The sequence below is a fragment of the Sciurus vulgaris genome (genome assembly GCF_902686455.1).
Source record: "Sciurus vulgaris genome assembly, chromosome: 2".
NCBI classification, from domain to species: Eukaryota; Metazoa; Chordata; class Mammalia; order Rodentia; family Sciuridae; genus Sciurus; species Sciurus vulgaris.
The window spans coordinates 91,179,530-91,196,788 of record NC_136462.1 but is presented as its reverse complement, the minus strand read 5'-3'; the positions used below and the strand labels follow the sequence as shown (position 1 = coordinate 91,196,788).

The following is a 17,259-nucleotide window of genomic DNA, read 5'->3' as shown; positions in this document are numbered from 1 at the left end:
AGCGGTCCCGCTTGCTGCTACCCCAGAGTTAACAAATGATTGCATTTATTGACAAGTTCATACATCAGTACAAACGGACACGTTAAAAACAGTCCCCGCCCCGTGCGGCCGGGGAGGAGACAAGCGCCACTGCCCGAAGAAAGTATAAAAGTTATAAATAAGGGGCTTTCAAACTGGGGCGGAACAAGTATGGACGGGGGCGGCAGTTACCGGTGGCTTCAGACATGCAGAAGGGGTCGGGGCACCAACCCGGCCACAAGACCCCACCCACCCTGGGCAGGGGTTAGCAAAAGGACAGCTACCTTCTCACAAACCTTAGCAGGAATGTAGCTCTTTCCTCGTAAAGGATCTGACTGAGGATTGCTAAGAACCTGGCCCGGGTGGATCAGGGAGTTGCAATGCCAAGCCTGAGCCTTTGTGGTGGACTGTGGCTGGTGTTGGGGCACATCTGGAGTGACTTTCTAATCCTCTGGCAGGCAGCTTCAGTGCTGCCAGGGTCCACCCCCAGCTGTGTAAGATTTGGGGGGCCAGGATTTCATTTGAGTTTGACCATGCAGGTGCTGGTGGTAGAGAAGAGTGGGGGCAAGAGAGGTTTTGGTCTGCTCAGAGCATACAGGCTGACTGAACAGAGCTGGGCATGCTCCAGAACCCAATCTCTTTATAGCTGTTACATACAGAGTCTGCAGCCAGGTAAGCTGGTTTTTTTAATGGCCTGAAGCTCTGGTAAATGCTGCCCTGCTTTGCCTGGGGCAGAGGGAAGCAGGAGGGCCCAGAGACACATTCTTCACCCCTACACTGCAATAACTGCATCACTACTTGGTCCTACCCCATGGTCCTACTACACCCTCTCCTTCCCCTCAAGAATGGCCCCTTAAATTCCAATCTATCCCCTCACCTCTGCCACTTACTTGTCCCACCTACTTTTCTAGTGTGTCTCTTGGCCCTGGTGCCTCCCTTCCCACGACCTCCAGTATCTACAGCACCCTTTATGGGTACCCAGCACTACCTTTGAGGAGGCTCCACCTATTAAGTGTCTAATGGGCCATCACATAACTAGGCTGTGGAAACTAAGAATTCAGAATTTGGATTTAGTGTGTTCCATTCCTTTTTGTGCTCCTTGATGAGTTCCACAAGTTAGGGTGGTGAAACTGAGGCAGAGTGTGAGAGGAACCCAGGCATATATCAGTCAGCCAAGAGCTCTAGCAATGAGCACCCAACTGTTTGTATGTACATGTATGTATATGTGTGATTTCATCTGTGGCCAAGGTCCTCAGAAGGTGGGCCAGTGCCCTGTAAACCATGAAGGAAATTCCACACAGGCTTCTTACAGCATCACTCAGGATGCAGGGAGAACTTGGTGACCCTTGGGCCTCAGCAGCCTGCTGGGGACTTGGGCTGGGAGATAGGGAAGGCTAAGGGAATAAGGAAAGGAGGACAGGGCTTCATGTTTGCCCAGCAGAGGGCTTTACTGTCCTGCAGCAATGCCCCACAGCTGGATCCACAAGCTCTGACAGAGGGAGAAAAGGGAGCACTCGGGTAGAGACAATACTAGGGCCCTCTTTGGGGCTGAATGAGAATGGAATGTGGGGACTCAGGTCCTGATGCCAACTCGAGTCTCCTCTGGCTAGGGATGCTCTGAAACACCAGGCAGCTCTGCCTTTCTAAATTACCAGGAATTGGGGAAAACAACTCCTGCACTGGCAGTCAGGAGAGTGTAGCTGGTGTGGGAGGGGAAGGGAAAGAGGTGAAGGTCCAAAGTTGACAAAGAGCACTGAATACCACATTACCTCTCACCTCTACCCCCATGGAGTACCCTGTGAATGCTCCACCCCAGGGAGCTGATCCCTGAAGTAATTTCAAATGGCTTCTAAAAAGAGAGGGCAAGCCCTTCCCAGTGTCCCCTAGATGGGGCAGGCTGCCCTCCTACCCCTCACAGCACCAAGACAATAAAGACTCAAGACCTACCCCTGCCATGAGCCATTGGAGGGGCTGTGGAGGCCCAAGTTTCAAAGAGGTGAGGCAACAGTCAGGGAAATAAATTAATAAATACAGGGGCTCCAGGAGTAGTAGCTGGGAAAACTGCTTCACCTCTGAGCACTGATCCCTGCTATCCACTCCAAGCATCCCCACAGGTGTTGGTGAGTGGAAGAGGGGTTGCAGTTTGGAATGGGGGAGCATTCACTTGAGCCAGGCTTCTGAAGCTCAGAGTCTGCGTTCCATGCGCCGCTCCACGGCTCGAAGCAACAGCTCCGAGTATTGCTCTAGTAGGGCCTGTGTTTGCTCAGCTCCCACAGCCCCAGGGCTCCCGCCTGGGCTGGACAATGCTGTCCCCGCCAGGGCCTCTAGCTCCTGTCGAACTGAAGAGAAGGTGTCTCTGAGAAGCTGGGTGATACGACTTTGCTCTGCTGAAGGCATCTTGCAGCCAGACACCTGCAATAAGACCCCCAGAAGTGAGTCGGGGGAACAGTGGAAGGGGGCTTGTCATTGGATATATAAAAAGGAGGGGACCCAGCTGGTCTAGGGTACCCCAGAAGAAGGGACTGCTTGGGAGTTCCACACTCCAAGTATCAATTATGACCTGGGAATATGGGACCCTCACAGACTAGAGGGTGACCTAGAGGAGGATCCCTTCAGATTATGGAACCATCTACATATTGTTAGCCACTCCTCACAACCCATGCAGGCCCCACTTTCTCTTTCAAAGCTTGGGTCCTGTTGGACTATAGCCGGATAATTTTTGGATATGAAAAGGGATGGTATTAATAATTACACAGGACAACAGGCATAAACTGAGATTGCCTTGAGAAAACTAGAACATGTAGTCTTTCCATGTTCTAAGGAGTTTTCAAGCTCTTAACTAGAAATGACCAATAGGTACCAGGTTCAAGAGGTCTGGTCTAGCCTGGCCTCTAACACCCTGCCTCTTCTGTCCAGGATGTCTTTGAGTGCTCCACACTGTTAGTGGAAGAGCCTTTTTATCATTCTAGACACTCAGCTATCAAACACCTAGCCCAACTGTCATGCTCTGTCTTCCTGCCAGTTGGTGCCCAACACTTACCAAGTGGTAGAGTTGTATAGCCTGACGCACATTTCCACGGAGCTCTGCCACAAGTTGTTCACATTGCTCCAGGCTCACCACCAGTTCTGTGAGTAATAGATACAGCTCAGAAAGGCTCAGTAAACTGCCCTTTCAGACCTTCCCATTCAGGACTACTCAGAGAGCAAGAGAGACCTTCCCCTCAGCACTGAAACCCCCATCTACTCTCAGTCACTTCCTCCTGAAGGGCACTGAATACCACATTACCTCTCCCTCTACCCCCATGAGAGGGTCTCACTATGTTGCTCAGGCTGGTCCTGAACTCATGGGCTCAAGTGATCCTCTGCTTACACTTCACAAATAGCTGGGACTACAGGCCTGTGCCACTGTGCCTTGCTTTTCCCCTTCCCTTATAACCCCTTCTCCAATACCACATAGACAATAAGATCCAGAGGAGAGGGCCAACCCAAGCCCCAGGGTCCAGAGGTCACTGAAGGGGTAAGTAGGTCACAAGGAGATCATGAAGGTTGGCAGGAGTGTCTCACCATCAGGGGTATGACTTATAAACTGAGCCAGACAGGAGCAGACAGGATGAAGAACACCAAGGCTGGATGCACAGAAATGGAATGGACCAGGGAGTGGCCAATAGAGACAGGAGAGAGAGGACAGGGCAGGAGAAGAGAGCTGGGAGCTGTGCACACCTGAGTTCTGGCTCAGGGCTGCCCCTGGCCTGGTATATTCCATGGGATTGGGAGTCTTCTCAGGGGGTGGGGGCTGCAAGTTCTCAGGGCCTCGGAAGAAGCTGCTGACTGGCAGTTGCTGGGCACAGGGGCTGTTGGGCCCAGATTGAGCCTGGCACTCTGTCATAGGCTTGGGAGTAGTGCCCTCACCCAAACAGGCCTGCCACTCAGATGTACTGTGAGTCTTTCCTAGGCCTGCTGGGGAGCCAGGCTGTTCTGCCTCACCAGAGGCCCAGTCCTTGGTTACAGGTGAGAATGTGGCCAGGGTAGGACGGTCAGGCAGTGGTTTGGGGATGTCCAGGACCAGGTGAGCCCGGCTGGGAAGGGCCTGTTTGCTGAGTGGCGAGACGCGAATAGAGGGAGGAGCTTGAGTTTCCATCATTAGGCCCAGGTTCTCTCCAACAGAGATGCTGCGGGATATCTTGGCCATAGAACTAGTGGTTGGGTTCTGGTAGAAGTCGGGCTGAGATGGACAGCCATCATCCTGGGGCAGGGAACCCAGGCCATCCTGGACCTCTGTGTCCCATGAGAGTAACGGGCCTGATGAAGGTACCTCATTTGCTGAGGAGACAAGAGATATACACAGGTCAAGTGGTGAGGAAGGAATCCCAAGTGCTACAGCTCAAGCCCTAGGAGCTGGTGTTCCCTTGCACATGCCCACTAATGGATACCCAGTGGAAGATACACCAGGCCCACTCTCCTCTAGCACACCCATGTGTTCCATACTTCCCACATTCTGGGGCTGAGCTCATCAGGCTCCTCACCCTGTGGCACCAGACTGTGCACAGACTGGGCTTTCTGGAGTCCAGCTGAGGGGCCATTGGTGATCACTCTCTTGGGAGCCCAGCTGCTGCCCAGGTTGTGACGACGACGTGGCAATAGCACAGGGGATGCCTGATGGGGGCTGGGATTGCCAGGGGAGGACTCCACCTCTGGAGGTGCTCCTGGGGGATTGGCACCACTGACTCTCTGTTGCTCACCAGACACCTGTGACACCTGGATGGGTCTCGACATCAGTGCCAGGCTTGAGGAGGATGGGGATGAGTCCCTATAGGGAGGAGATGTGGAAGAAGGCCCAGAGAAAGCTTAGTGTTTCTCCCACTAAGCAGCAGGGGGAGAAGGGGGAGAAGATTGATTCCTGCACCAGAGAGGTATCAGGAGAAGACAGGCACAAACCAGTCCACCAGGGTCGGGGTGAGGCCAGATGTCCTAAAACTAGGAATGCAAAACACCCTTGCAGAGGGGAGACAGAAGGGCTGTGTGCTCCCAAGAAGCAGGAGCACTGGGAAGTCAGTAGAGTCAAGTTTGCGTGGGAAGAGATCTCTGTACCTGAGTGGAGGAGTCTGTGCTTGTGACAGGAATCGTGAAGAGATGCTCCGAGACTCTGTCCTCTCTGGTACCCGCACTGGGCCCCCTACCAGTCATGGAAATCATGAGTTGAGACAAAAAGACAAGACTTTGCCCCAGATTCTGCTTCCCCTAGAGGGAAACCCCAAGGCATGCCTGCCTGACCTCCCTCTCAGCTAGTCAAGAAGAGGAAGAGGGAAGAGTGTAGTGACCAAATGTTGACCCTCTGAGCACACCTGAAGCAGCCCCATTGGCCAGAGTCTCAAAGTGCTGTTTTAAAAACTGTTCCTGGTCTGGAGTGTGGGGGCTGCCTTCTTGCAGCTCAAAGGGGCCAGTGCCTCCATCTTCTTCCTCCTCCTCTTCGTCACCCTCGGCTGGTTCTTCAAGGTCTGAGGAGATGCCATCCACACTTAGGGGCTCTGTGCTCTCGGAGTCTGGATGTTGGGGAGGGGAGAGGCACCACACTGCACCCATCTGTCACCAGAGCCTCCTCCCCTGCTTCAGTCAAGTGGTCCCTCCCTCAGGGATGTAGCCTCACCTTCATTGGGGTGCTCAGGGCTGGAAAGGCGGCTGCTGCTGTAATCCACAGAGCAGGCACTGTCAGGGCTATGCTTTTCTGAGCCCCTGTTACCTGGGTACACTCTTCCTAGGGTTCCTCGGGTTGGAGCCTGCACCTGGAACTCACTACCAGAAAAGAAAAGGCAGTGAGCAGAAGACAGCAGCAGCCCCACTGGATTCCTGCCTGTGAGCAGGACTAGGGAGGAGGTGGTGGTGAGGTGTCATGTCAGACAAGCCCTTAGCAGCCTGGGGGCCAGCCCTCTCCCAGCTGAAAATTGCTCAGAGGGAAGGGAAAACGGAGCTATGGCCAGGGCCCGACCCTTGCCTGGTATCCATGGTGGGGCTGTCACTGGGTTCTGGGTAGACAATACCATCTTCATTGGGTGCGGGCTCCATATCTTGGGCAAAGACCCCTTCTTCTTGTGACAACAATCGGATAAGGTGGGGGCAGGAACAGGGTTGGGAAGCCTGAAGCTGAGGGGATTTTTCACCCTGGGAAGATACAAAGGAACATTATGGGAGTTACTAAGGAGAGAAGAAGGTCCTGGTGAAGATGTGGAGAGGGGTAAGGATTTGGTGTGCACCAATTCTGAGGGAGCTGAATACTTCAGCTCTGAGGACAGACACCAGGCAGCCAAGCTCTGACTGGTATTGTGAGCTTCTGGAAAACCTATACTAGCATACCTCCATTCCCACTTAATACCAAATCCTCCAAGGAACCTGGCCCAGGGCAAAGGCCATCTTTGCCTCTCTACCCCCACCCTTCTCTGCCCACCTCCATCACTATCCATAAAAGCTAGCTGGCCCTAACCTGACCTTGCAGTTCAGGTGACCTGTGTGCCACAGGAGCAGAGCAATCACAGATGAACCAATGCTCAGGCCCCAGAACTGGCATGAGGTATTGGCTGAAAGCTGGCTAAGGCTCCCTGGAGACCTCTAGAGATCTGGGGAAAAGCTGGCTCACCTGGCTAGCATGAGAGATTGCCGGGGCCTGCTGACCATGCTTCCCAGGACCAGATGGAGTTATGGCCAGAGAGTCCTGGCTGTGGCCCTGAGGGCTTGGGGTCAGGGTCTCCAACTGCCGCAGATCCAGCATAGAGCAAACACTCAGTTCCACACCGGGCTGAGCCCAACGCCCCCTTCTTCTGGGTCCTGAGTTGGCTATAGGAGTTGGATCCAAGAATTCCACCGTCTCGTGTGCCTGGTAGGGATGGGAAGTGAAGAAGGAGTAACAACAAGAACCACATAATGCTATCAATAAGCATTAGATATGTCCCTTACTACATGCCAGGAACTAGTTCATTTCATCCTCACAACAATCTTATGAAGTAGGTATTATTATTATCCCCATTCTTACAGATGAGGGAATGGAAGCCCACAGGACTTTAGTTACCAGTCCAAGTCCCACACACAGTAGGTGGCCTTCAGGTGAGGCCAATGTCTAGTCTCTGCCTTCACCATGTCTCTAAAGGTTCCCTACTCTGAAGTCAGACCCAAGAGAGCCCCAAAGTCTCTTCACAAAAGCAAGGACAAATCAAAATCCAGGCTTGAGATGCTCCGTGTGGTCAAAGTAACACAGCAGATACCATTCTACCATCACTCTATGAAAATGCAGCTACTGACACAGGGTGACTGGCTTGAAATACCAGCATGGGCTGGGCTGCTTTGGGGCTTGCTATGAAAGTCTTAAACTTCCTTTGGCTACCTTCAAGTAGTCACTCAGTAAATGGTCCTTTTATGGCCTTTTCCCTCCAACTATTCTGCAAGTTCTATGCTTAACTCCTAATTGAGGTCTTTAGAACTACAATTTCTCATTTCTGCTCTTTGGATGCTTAGTTTTCCTGGACTTCAATTCTAAACATGTGGCTCATATCCCTTTTCTATTCCCTACCTCAAGTTGCTTTCAGATGGCATTTCTCCCAAGTCCCAGGCAGCTGAACAGGTGGAACAATTCCCTGAGTGCTAAATAACCTCTTCTGGCACAGAATGGAGAGACTAGGACTTTCTTCACTCCTAACCTGGGACCAGCCCAGCTGCTTGAACTTCCCCTGGTAATGCTTTCCTTGGATACATGATACCCTATGTCCAAATGCCTCACAAGGCACAGAGAGCTCTGCTCCCTCCCCACCATCATTTCACCTCCTGTAACTCTTGAAGCACATTTAAACAATGGTGACTTACTCGTCTCATCTCCCAGTGTGATAGGCTTCGGGACAGGGCTGGGCTGGGGACCGAGACTAGAGAGAAATGAGAAGTCAGAGGGAGTTTCTCCTTACTACCCACCCCTGGAGTCAGGGCCCCACAACAGCCCATCTCCTGCATTGCCACAGTGATGCCCCAGTTTCCTCAGCTCATGCTACTCTCACCCTAGGGTCCCAGAAAGGATCTATCTAGCCATTACACCACCTGGTGGCTGTCTGGCCCACAACAGACTGCTACAGACCAGGTTCTTTCTTGGTACTCGTGGCAAGGATGGGAAGAGCTGGCAGTTCTTCTTCTTCAGTTCCCTCATCTTCTCCCTCCTTGTCACTGTCTGATGAAAGAACTGGTCCAGGAGAGAGCATCACTGGGGTCTGGGGCCTGAGTCCAAGATAAGGGAGGTCATGGGGAAAGGATATTTACTGGAGGAAAAAGTCAATATGACAGTTCTATGTGAGAAGCAAGGTCTTGGGAAATAGTTGCTGAATGGCAGGAGGAGCAGTGAGATCACAGCAAGCCATCTGGACACCCACCCATCATTTGCCCACATTCTGTTCTCACCGGTTGGGTCCAGAAGCCCTTTGGGGGGAGGTTGGTCCTTGCTGCTTGCCCCCTCGCTGACGCTGGCGCAGCTCAGCCAGACGTTGTCTCATGCTGATGGTCATCTCAGAGCTCAGGCGCCATACAAATATGCAGCTGGAATATAGCCACAGAGTTGGGTAAGAGAGGAGCAGGGCAGGACTCAAGGTGGCAACACCATAGCCTTCCTTCCCTGTAGACTGGCAAGAAGATCCCAGCCACCCTCCACTGCCACATTAGGCCCAGTCAAGAAATTTCCCTGTTCAGCCCTATTTCCCAGAGAACCTGTGAGATGAAAAGAGGGGAGGGGCAGTCTGTTTGTGGCACAGAGGAAGAATCTGGCACAGGGGAAGCTGGCTTCTGCTTACCTGTCCCCTGAAACACTGATGAGATGTTTGCAATCATTACTAAATTTCATGCCAGTAACAATCTCTGTGAAGAACAAAGAATATGGTCTATGAGTCATCCTGAATTCCCAACCACACTCTTGTATGACCTAGCCATGGATGGTGTTTGGCTGGAGGGGAGGGTCAGTTATCTCGGTTTGGTCACAAGAAAGAAAGATTAAAGTTCCAGGTATAGAGTAGTGGGGCTAGGCTACACTTACCCGAATGGCCAAACATGGTGGCCACGCACTCGCCTGAGGAGAAGTCAAAAATGGAGAGGTTCTTGTCAGAACAACTGGTGGCAATGTAGATCCCTGAGGGGTCTGTCTGCACCTAAGGAGTAGAGTCATACAGATGAAGAGTAAAGAAGAACCACTGCTTCTCCACCTCATACTGCTCTGTCCCCCTGTCCCCTGGCCCAGTGCCTATCCCACTTGGCCCTTACCTTAATAAGAGTGCCATCCTCACCCTGTGACCCTTTAAACAGCTTTTTCTGTTTCCCACTGCTGATGTTAAAGATCCTATAAAGAAACACACTTGTTCTTATAAGGAGGAGTGACAATCAAGCACAGCTGGGTGGTAGAAATGCCAGCAGTCACTTCTTGGAACTACCCCCAAACACCATAGAGGCCACCATTTTTGGATAAGGCAAAGTACTCATTCTGTAGTTTCAAAGGGGATACAAAGTCCTGGACAAAAAGATAAATGTGGGAACCGAGCAGTGTAGAGTTGGATCCCTTAGAACATGAAAGAATGTGCTCTGACATTCTGAGAGGGGATGCCTACCGAATATTTCGGTCCTGGCAGCCAATGGCCGTGTACTTCCAACTGGGCTCCACGTCCATGTCATAGAGGGTTGTCTTCCGTACCACATGGTGTGTCCGTGTAAAGTGTACTCCATCTCCAGACTGCAGGGGTGGAGATGCGGGCAGTCACATACCCAAATACTTCACCAGACCCACTGAGACCTGCTTTTACCTCCCTTGATCTCCCAGTACCCTCACCTTCTGTGCAGTGCGGAAATAGATGCTCTTGTCTGCTCCACAGCTGATCATGCGCACTTGTCCATCGCTGGCTATGGAGGAAGGGGGCCTAGCTATTCCCACCATTCCCACTATATGGGAGCAACTTTGCTTTGCCTTCCCTCCATATTTTACCCCATTCAAGCTGTTCTACATGGTGAGCCAACCAATTAAAACAGAATGCTTCCCTCTAAACCCAGGTTTTCCTTTCTCCCCATCTGCAGCCCAAACTGATTTGCTAAGGGTTCTCCAGACTGAAAGACTATATTCTACTTGTCTTCCCATCCAACCCCCAGCCTCCCAGCTGCTGTCCAACACTTCTACACCACTGGCAGATCTTTCTCACAGAAGTAGGAGGTGGTGTAAGTGGCAGGATATGTCTCAATTGCCCTGTCCCACCTGCAAATTTGACAGCAGTGATGGAAGACGAGTGCTCATCCAGTGTCTGCTGTAGGCTATACTCCCGCCCAGCATCCAGCACATGGATCAGCCGGTCACGGCTTGCTGATGCTAGCAGCTTCAGACCTAGGGTTGGAAGAACTCAATCAACCTACATGTTCCCTGAGTAGGATCTTAACTATGCCTGACAAAGAGCCCCAAGGGAATTGAATCTCATATCCATAAGCTACATCAATCATGGAGCAGGGACAAAGCTGTCCTCTTCTAACCCTACAAAGATCAATGATCTAAAAGATTATCAGCCTCATGTATAAAAGCCAGGATATAGGGCTGGGGTTGTGGTTCAGTGTGCTTGCCTAGCATGTGTGAGGCACTGGGTTGAATTCTCAATTATGCATATAAAAAATAAAGGCCCATCAACAACTAAAAAAATATTTTAAAAAAAGAACCAGGATAGATATAAGTGGCACTAGAGGGTCTGGAGGAACCCTATGCCATTCTGGGCTACAGAGTGGGCATCCTGCTTACCTGTATCTGGCTTAGAGTACTCCAAGCACAGGATCTCTGAGTCATGGGCCTCCACCTTTAGCATCTCAGTCAGAGACTGCAGTTCATGCACCCTGCAAAGGGGAGCACAGGAAGAAAGAGGTCATTGCCAGGTCACAGGAGGAAGGACTCATCCCCTTTCTCTGATATCTCTCCCAAACTCTTTTTTTCTTTTCAAACATTTAAGCCTAGAGAAAAGTTCAAAAAAAGTACAGAAGTTTCTTATTTCCCTTCCTTAGTTTTCACTAATGTTAACTTCTTATATACTACAATGATAAGAACCAGAAAATTGGGCTGGGGAGATAACTCAGCTGGTAGAGTGCTTGACTTGCAAGCACAAGGCCCTGAGTTTGATCCCCAGTACCGCAAAAAAAAAAAAAAAAAAAAAAAAAAAGAACCAGAAAATTATAGTACAATACTATTTACTAAAAACCCTTTTTCTATTTGTACAGAGGTAACATACTATATTAAGTATGTAACTTCTTATCTATACTTGATTTAGAAACCATTTAAGTATTCCCTAGATAATGAAAAAGAAAACAAAAACAAAAACCTTACTCAAATTTCACCATTTTTCCACAAGTCCTTTTACTTGATCCAGAATCCGATCCAGAGTCAAGTAGTTGTTAAATGTCATCTAGTTGTTACTTCTTAACCTCTATAGTCTGTAATAGTTTTTTCAGTCTTTCCTTACCTTTCATGTCCCTGACACTTCTGAAAAATATTGATCAATTACTCTTGTCATATGTATCTCAGTTTAAGTTTGTCTGGTGTTTTCTCATGAATGAATTGAGTTTATGTATTTTTGGTAATAATACCACAGAAACAATGTTATATATTTAGAACATCAAATTATGGGCTTCCTCATGTTGATGTATGGATATTAACTATGATCACTTGGTTAAGATGGTTTCTGTTGGTTTTTCTCATGGTAAAGTTATTATCTTTCCTTTTCAAGTAATAAATACCTTGTTCCTCAAGCTTTTTGAGACAACCCTCCTAAAGCTCTGTTCTTGGGGCCCTAACTACCCCAGCCTACACCACAGGTCAGTACCCACACTGGACCTGGCATTACCTAAGTGTGCCCATGCGGTCTCCTGAAGCTAGATGCTGTCCGTTGGGGCTGATACACACAGAGCGGATGCCCACACGGGGATCCATCAAGGACCCATCAGCTTTGTCTCCTCCAGGCATCTCAGTGTCCAGTAGAGCCTGAGTGTTCCCATCCACATAGATTATCTTAATGAGATCCTAGTAGAACAGGTCAGAAGATGTGGATAAGTCAAACTTGACACAGTACAGTTGAGAGGGAAAAGAAATGCTGGGCAATATAAACCTTGACTCATACAGCCCACCCAAGTAAGAGCTGGAAAAGCAAGGCCTGTGGGCCCAGTTGTTGAGAATGATGTGTGAAGGCTGTGGGCACCAGGGTATCAAGTATAGAGTGGAGGCCCCAGGGCCTCAGGCTCACATTACTGAGGATGTTTCGGTGCAGGGTGGAGCCATGTACTCCTGAGCTCTCTGTGTTCCACAGGCGGATGGTATTGTCTGAGGAACAGGTTATAAAGGAACTGGGGGGCAGGCAGGCCTGGTTACTGTCCTTCACCTCAGGGTAGACCTGGAGGAACAGAGGGAAAAAGTCAGACCTCCATTTAGGAAGCAGTCTTGTCTGTCCAAGGAAATGGAAGGGAATGAAATAAAAAACAGAATGCTGGCTATGACTTAGATGGGTGCCTCACATATAGTAAGCAAGCTGTAACTGTTATATACTCTATATAATTTTAAAGATATTCTTTAGTTGTAGATGGACACAATACCCTTATTTATTTATTTGTTTATTTATTTATTTTTAAGTGGTGCTGGGGCTCCAAACCAGTGCCTCACATGTGTCAGGCAAGCACTCTACCATTAAGCCACAACCCCAGCCCCATACTCTATATAATTACTAAGGGAAAGCCCATTAATCAAGCACTTACTATGCACCAGGCACTCCTTTATGTCTCCCACTTAAATATTTCCATTTTATTCTTACAAAAATTAGATGAATCAGACATATCATTTTACAGCTGAGGAAACTGAGGTTGGTTAAGTTTAATAATTTGTTCAAGATCACTGATCCCAGGATGAGGTAAAACCAAGGTCAGACAGGGGCACATTGGAAAAAGCCTAGAATACATAGCAGTAAAATTCAAGCTCAATCCCAGGATCCATGATAGGGATGTCACTGGAGAAATAGGGGGGCAATAGGAACATAAGATTATACTTAGGGTTCCCCACTTTCTGTCCTCACAACGGCATCCCAGCAAACCAGGACAGCCCACATACCTCCACACTCCAGACGCAGGAGGAATGATACAGAGCTGAGTACACCTTGCCCACTTTCTTAGGGTCCCTCACATCCCAAACATAGATGCTGTGGTCATTGTACACACAAGACAGCCACTGATTAGTTGGATCGAAGGTCAAGGCAATGGTGTCTGGATACTTAGCATTTGCCCCTCCAGAAAAGAGGCGACTGTTGGGGAGAGGACAAAGCAAACTGGTGAGACCAAAGGGAATGAAGAGAAGCCGACTCACAAAGAAAGGGGCAGGGCACGGGTGTCCTCTGTAGTCTTGCAAGTTTGGAGGTAGTTGCTTGAGAAGAAAGTAGCCTCTTATAACCATCAGTTGAGAGCTGACCAGTACTAGCTACTGGGCCACAGTGCTCTCTTGATGAACAAAATAAAGTTCACAGAATGTCAAAGCCAGACAAGGTGATTCTGTAGCCATGATAGGGCAAAACAAATGAGACTGTTCTGTAATCATTTCTGCACACAGATGAAAACAAGATCACCATCCAAGCCTCAAAAATGCTCAAAAATGATCAAACATAACCCTTTCCTGTCTAACATGATTGATGGTCACTTCTTTACCATATGACAGCTTTATCCCATACTTTCCCTTCTAATTCTTAGATAAAAAGCATCAAGAGGGCTGGTTGTGAAATTTCCCCCAGGAATTGTTTCCTGATAGCATCCAACCAGAAAAAAACTTCAATCTCTTGAACTATTTCTAAAATAATGTAATGCAACCCCAAATCCTATAATAAGTATACATCCCACCTACTGGGATACTTCCTGGTCCTCCATTGTGTGTGGTCTCATTGGTTTTAAAAGCATCAATAAAGCCAAATTAATTTGTCTACAGAGGTGCTCCTGGTAATCTTTTGGCATGAATACACTCTTCACTTATTCTCTGAAGCACTGACAAGGAAGGCTGGACACACAGTATGGCAATGAATGGAGGCAAGGGCCCACATATCTCACCTGGCCTCAGTGATGCTGGCAACGTCTGTCCCCAAGGCATGGGGTCTAGGCAGAGTGCTGAGGAAGTGTAGGTTAGAGGGGTTGAAAAGACGCACAGTACCATCAGCACAACCACAGAAGATGTAGTCTTGGCTCACAGAGATGCAGTGGGCCACTGTGGTCTGTGGGCAGAGGGACTCAGGTCAATAAGGGCCACCTGCCCATTCAGTCTTCTCCCCAACCCCTCAATAACAGTCACCTGCCAAGAGGAGAGACAAGTCAAGGTGGGGGCAAGAGAACAGCAGCTCAGCTGCTATGTCCTGAGCCCTTCAGCTGTCATCCAGTGATGCCCTCCCTCCAGCAGCAGGTGGCCAGAGAGTCCACTGCCTTGTGCAGTTGGGGGATGGAGATCAGGGACCCTTCTAAGGTACCAGAGGTTTTGGCAAAGAGGATAAAGTAGCCAGGTGTAGTGGCGCACACCTATAATTCTAGAAGCTCTGGAGGCTGAGGCAGGAGGATCTCAAGTTCAAAGCCAACCTCAGCAACTTAGTGAGAACCTGTCTCAAAATAAAAAATTAAAAGGTCTGGGGCTATAGCTCAATGGTTGAGCACCCCTTGGTTCAATCCCCAGTACCAAAAAAAAAAAAAAAAAGGATAAAGAAGGAAAAGCCCAGCAAAGAGAAACAGCCTGAGAAATAGAGGAAGTATGAAATAGAGGAAGTATAGGCAGCACTTACTGTGAAGCTGTCTGTGTTCTGAGCAGAAGAGGAAAGCAAGGGAGAGAGAGAGAAAGAGCAAAAGGAGGCAGTTACACAGATCACCAGGGGCTGGCACTGGGCCAAGCTCTTGCACCCCAGCCTTTCTTCTCCTGGAGTCCCCATCTGCACGCATGAAGGCCTGTGACCTGGGGTCTGGAGCCCCTGACACAGTTCTCCCAATTTAAGCCATTACCTTCCCCAGTACAGAGGTACTTACCCTCAGCTCCACCCACTTGTCCAAAAGCCTGCGATCACTGAACTCACACAGCAGGCCTGAGGATGTGATGCAGAAGGTGCTGTCTGCTTTCTTTCCTCGGCCACAGGCGACATCAGTAAACAGGTTGTTCCGCAGCTCCCCCAACAACCCTGAGCGACCCAGCAAGGGCACAGTGGCATTCACCTGTAGAAACATGCCACCATTAGCCATCCATCTACCCTAAAACCTGCCCCTGGAAAAGAGGCCCTAGGAGAGGGGAAGTGGCAAGGCCCATTGTTCTTTGAGACTACTGTTCAACCCAGATAGCATGTGGCTCATTCAAAATTTCTGTGTGATGGCTGAGCAAGGAGAATAGGCCCAAGTAGAACAGTCTCCTGGAGGGTGCTGAGCCTCAGCATCTCACCTTTGAGGTCTTGCTGTCATCGAGGTACCAGAATTTGATGTGCCGGTTGCCTGCAGTGACAAAGTAGCTGCAATCTTCAGAGAAGGACACAGCTGTCACACGACTAGACACCTTGTTGGAGGCTACCACAATGTTTTTCTGGTGGGAAAGTCAAAGGAAGAATCAAGGATTTGCCTCTCTGGACTCAGAAAGAGACTCAGAATAGAAGAGTTAGAAAAAAATTCTACTTGGAAAAAAAAATGTTTCTTTCCAAGATCTGCTGGAAAAAGGCGTGGGAGAAAATTCCCTTCTAGAGGAATTGAAAAGATAAATTTCCTTTGGAGGTCATTGAAGGCAAAAAGCAAGCCCTTTCAATATGGTTGAAACACAGTTGCTGTTTACTGCTTCAGATAATTTTCAAGGATGAGAATGAGATCAGCAAGGTGGATTGAAGCAGTTCAGGACAGCAGCTTCCTGATTCCACAACTGACACTTCGACCCCCAAAAAGCTGCCAGGCCATCCCACCTACCACTCACCTTCCAGGCCCAAACGTTGACAATCATATCATGCTGATAGCCCACGGAGACAATGTACTTGGCACTAGGGGAGAAGGCCACACAAGCCACACCATACTTATGCTCTTGTAGCTCTGCCACTTGGCTATGCTCAGCCACATCCCAAACCCGCACGGCAGGCATGTGCCCACTCTGCAGGGAGGCAAGAACTGTAAGTGAGGACCTTAGACAGATACAAAGCCTCCCTTAGTCTTTCAGAGTGGGGGCCTTCACCTCCTTAGCTACTGGGCACCATCTCTAATGGTCTCCTGGCCAAAAGTCAAGAGCAGGGTGCTATTCAGGACAAAGGTATAGAGGAGACATGACAAATATTTGAGGATTTCAGTGATTATCAGGGAGGCAGTGGTTCCAGATTTTATTCAGTATATTCAGGTAGAGGCCCAGATCTCTGTATCTGGCCAAAGCTCCTTGAATGATTCTGATGAACAGATAGCTTTCGGTCCACCACTCATGTTTATTTCTACCCTTCCTATAAGAGACTGAGAGGGAAGAGGTATTCCGCATGTGCCCAGCAGGGGGCCTCCAGGGATAAGGAATATTTTAGGTCAGTGGTTTTCTGTATGCTTCCCTAATCACCCACATCAGCATTATCTGGGAACTTGTTAGAAAAGTCATTTGGGGATTCCCAGAACTGTAGAATCAGACAACTCTAAGGGCAGGCCCAGCAACGTGCACTTTATCAAGCCTTCCAGGTGATTCTGATGCATACCAATGCTTAAGAACTACTTGTTTAAGGTATAGAAAAAAAAAGGATTTAGCATCAGTTCAGGAAGACAAAGTGACAGCAGCCCTAACTGGACACAGGATTATGGTTTCTACTGAGGGCAGGCCACCCAACACTCTTGATAATACTGTTGCTTCTCTCCTTCACTCACCTCTCCAGTGACCAAGTACTTGCCATCTGGGGAGAAGGCAAGGGCTGTGATAGTTTTCCTGCAAGAGATGGGGCAGATTCAGAGGGGCAGTGGCAATATGCCCTCCTATCCCCTGCCAGGGTCTCTTCCAAGGCACAATCAGGAGACTCCAATGGCATGGCACTGCCCTATCTGCTCTGGCCCCAACCAAGTCCCAGTCCCCAGAGCCCCAGTGTCCTCTCATGCTGCCAGGAGGAAGAAGTTTTCCCTGAAGCCAGGTCCACCTACCTGGAACTGTTGAGGATGTGATGCTGTTTGTGTTTCCGGGGATTGAAAAGCACAACCACACACCTGAGGAGATGAGTGAAACATGAG

At 49.3% G+C, this 17,259-nt stretch overlaps 1 protein-coding gene across 3 annotated transcripts in view; it reads right to left on the bottom strand.

Annotated features, from left to right (window-relative positions):
• Positions 1 to 28: 28 nt before the first annotated feature.
• Positions 29 to 17,259, bottom strand: part of MAPKBP1 (mitogen-activated protein kinase binding protein 1) — a 51,941-nt gene continuing 34,710 nt past the window's right edge. For 2 of the 3 annotated variants that reach the window (XM_079128753.1, XM_079128755.1), the window contains 29 exons: positions 17,173 to 17,235; positions 16,906 to 16,963; positions 15,992 to 16,162; positions 15,476 to 15,613; positions 15,073 to 15,255; positions 14,835 to 14,852; positions 14,119 to 14,279; positions 13,139 to 13,328; positions 12,285 to 12,431; positions 11,889 to 12,064; positions 10,796 to 10,887; positions 10,268 to 10,393; positions 9,851 to 9,921; positions 9,633 to 9,754; positions 9,292 to 9,367; positions 9,068 to 9,179; positions 8,829 to 8,892; positions 8,443 to 8,577; positions 8,126 to 8,262; positions 7,864 to 7,919; positions 6,647 to 6,883; positions 6,008 to 6,174; positions 5,663 to 5,808; positions 5,361 to 5,558; positions 5,107 to 5,191; positions 4,542 to 4,825; positions 3,739 to 4,338; positions 3,059 to 3,144; positions 29 to 2,430 (listed from right to left, as the gene is read on the bottom strand). In XM_079128753.1, the coding sequence (XP_078984879.1) occupies positions 2,203 to 2,430; positions 3,059 to 3,144; positions 3,739 to 4,338; positions 4,542 to 4,825; positions 5,107 to 5,191; positions 5,361 to 5,558; positions 5,663 to 5,808; positions 6,008 to 6,174; positions 6,647 to 6,883; positions 7,864 to 7,919; positions 8,126 to 8,262; positions 8,443 to 8,577; positions 8,829 to 8,892; positions 9,068 to 9,179; positions 9,292 to 9,367; positions 9,633 to 9,754; positions 9,851 to 9,921; positions 10,268 to 10,393; positions 10,796 to 10,887; positions 11,889 to 12,064; positions 12,285 to 12,431; positions 13,139 to 13,328; positions 14,119 to 14,279; positions 14,835 to 14,852; positions 15,073 to 15,255; positions 15,476 to 15,613; positions 15,992 to 16,162; positions 16,906 to 16,963; positions 17,173 to 17,235 (4,327 nt within the window). In that variant the 3' untranslated portion in view covers positions 29 to 2,202. The remainder of the gene's footprint in view (positions 2,431 to 3,058; positions 3,145 to 3,738; positions 4,339 to 4,541; positions 4,826 to 5,106; positions 5,192 to 5,360; positions 5,559 to 5,662; positions 5,809 to 6,007; positions 6,175 to 6,646; positions 6,884 to 7,863; positions 7,920 to 8,125; positions 8,263 to 8,442; positions 8,578 to 8,828; positions 8,893 to 9,067; positions 9,180 to 9,291; positions 9,368 to 9,632; positions 9,755 to 9,850; positions 9,922 to 10,267; positions 10,394 to 10,795; positions 10,888 to 11,888; positions 12,065 to 12,284; positions 12,432 to 13,138; positions 13,329 to 14,118; positions 14,280 to 14,834; positions 14,853 to 15,072; positions 15,256 to 15,475; positions 15,614 to 15,991; positions 16,163 to 16,905; positions 16,964 to 17,172; positions 17,236 to 17,259) is intronic. The other variant, XM_079128754.1, reaches the window with a different exon arrangement.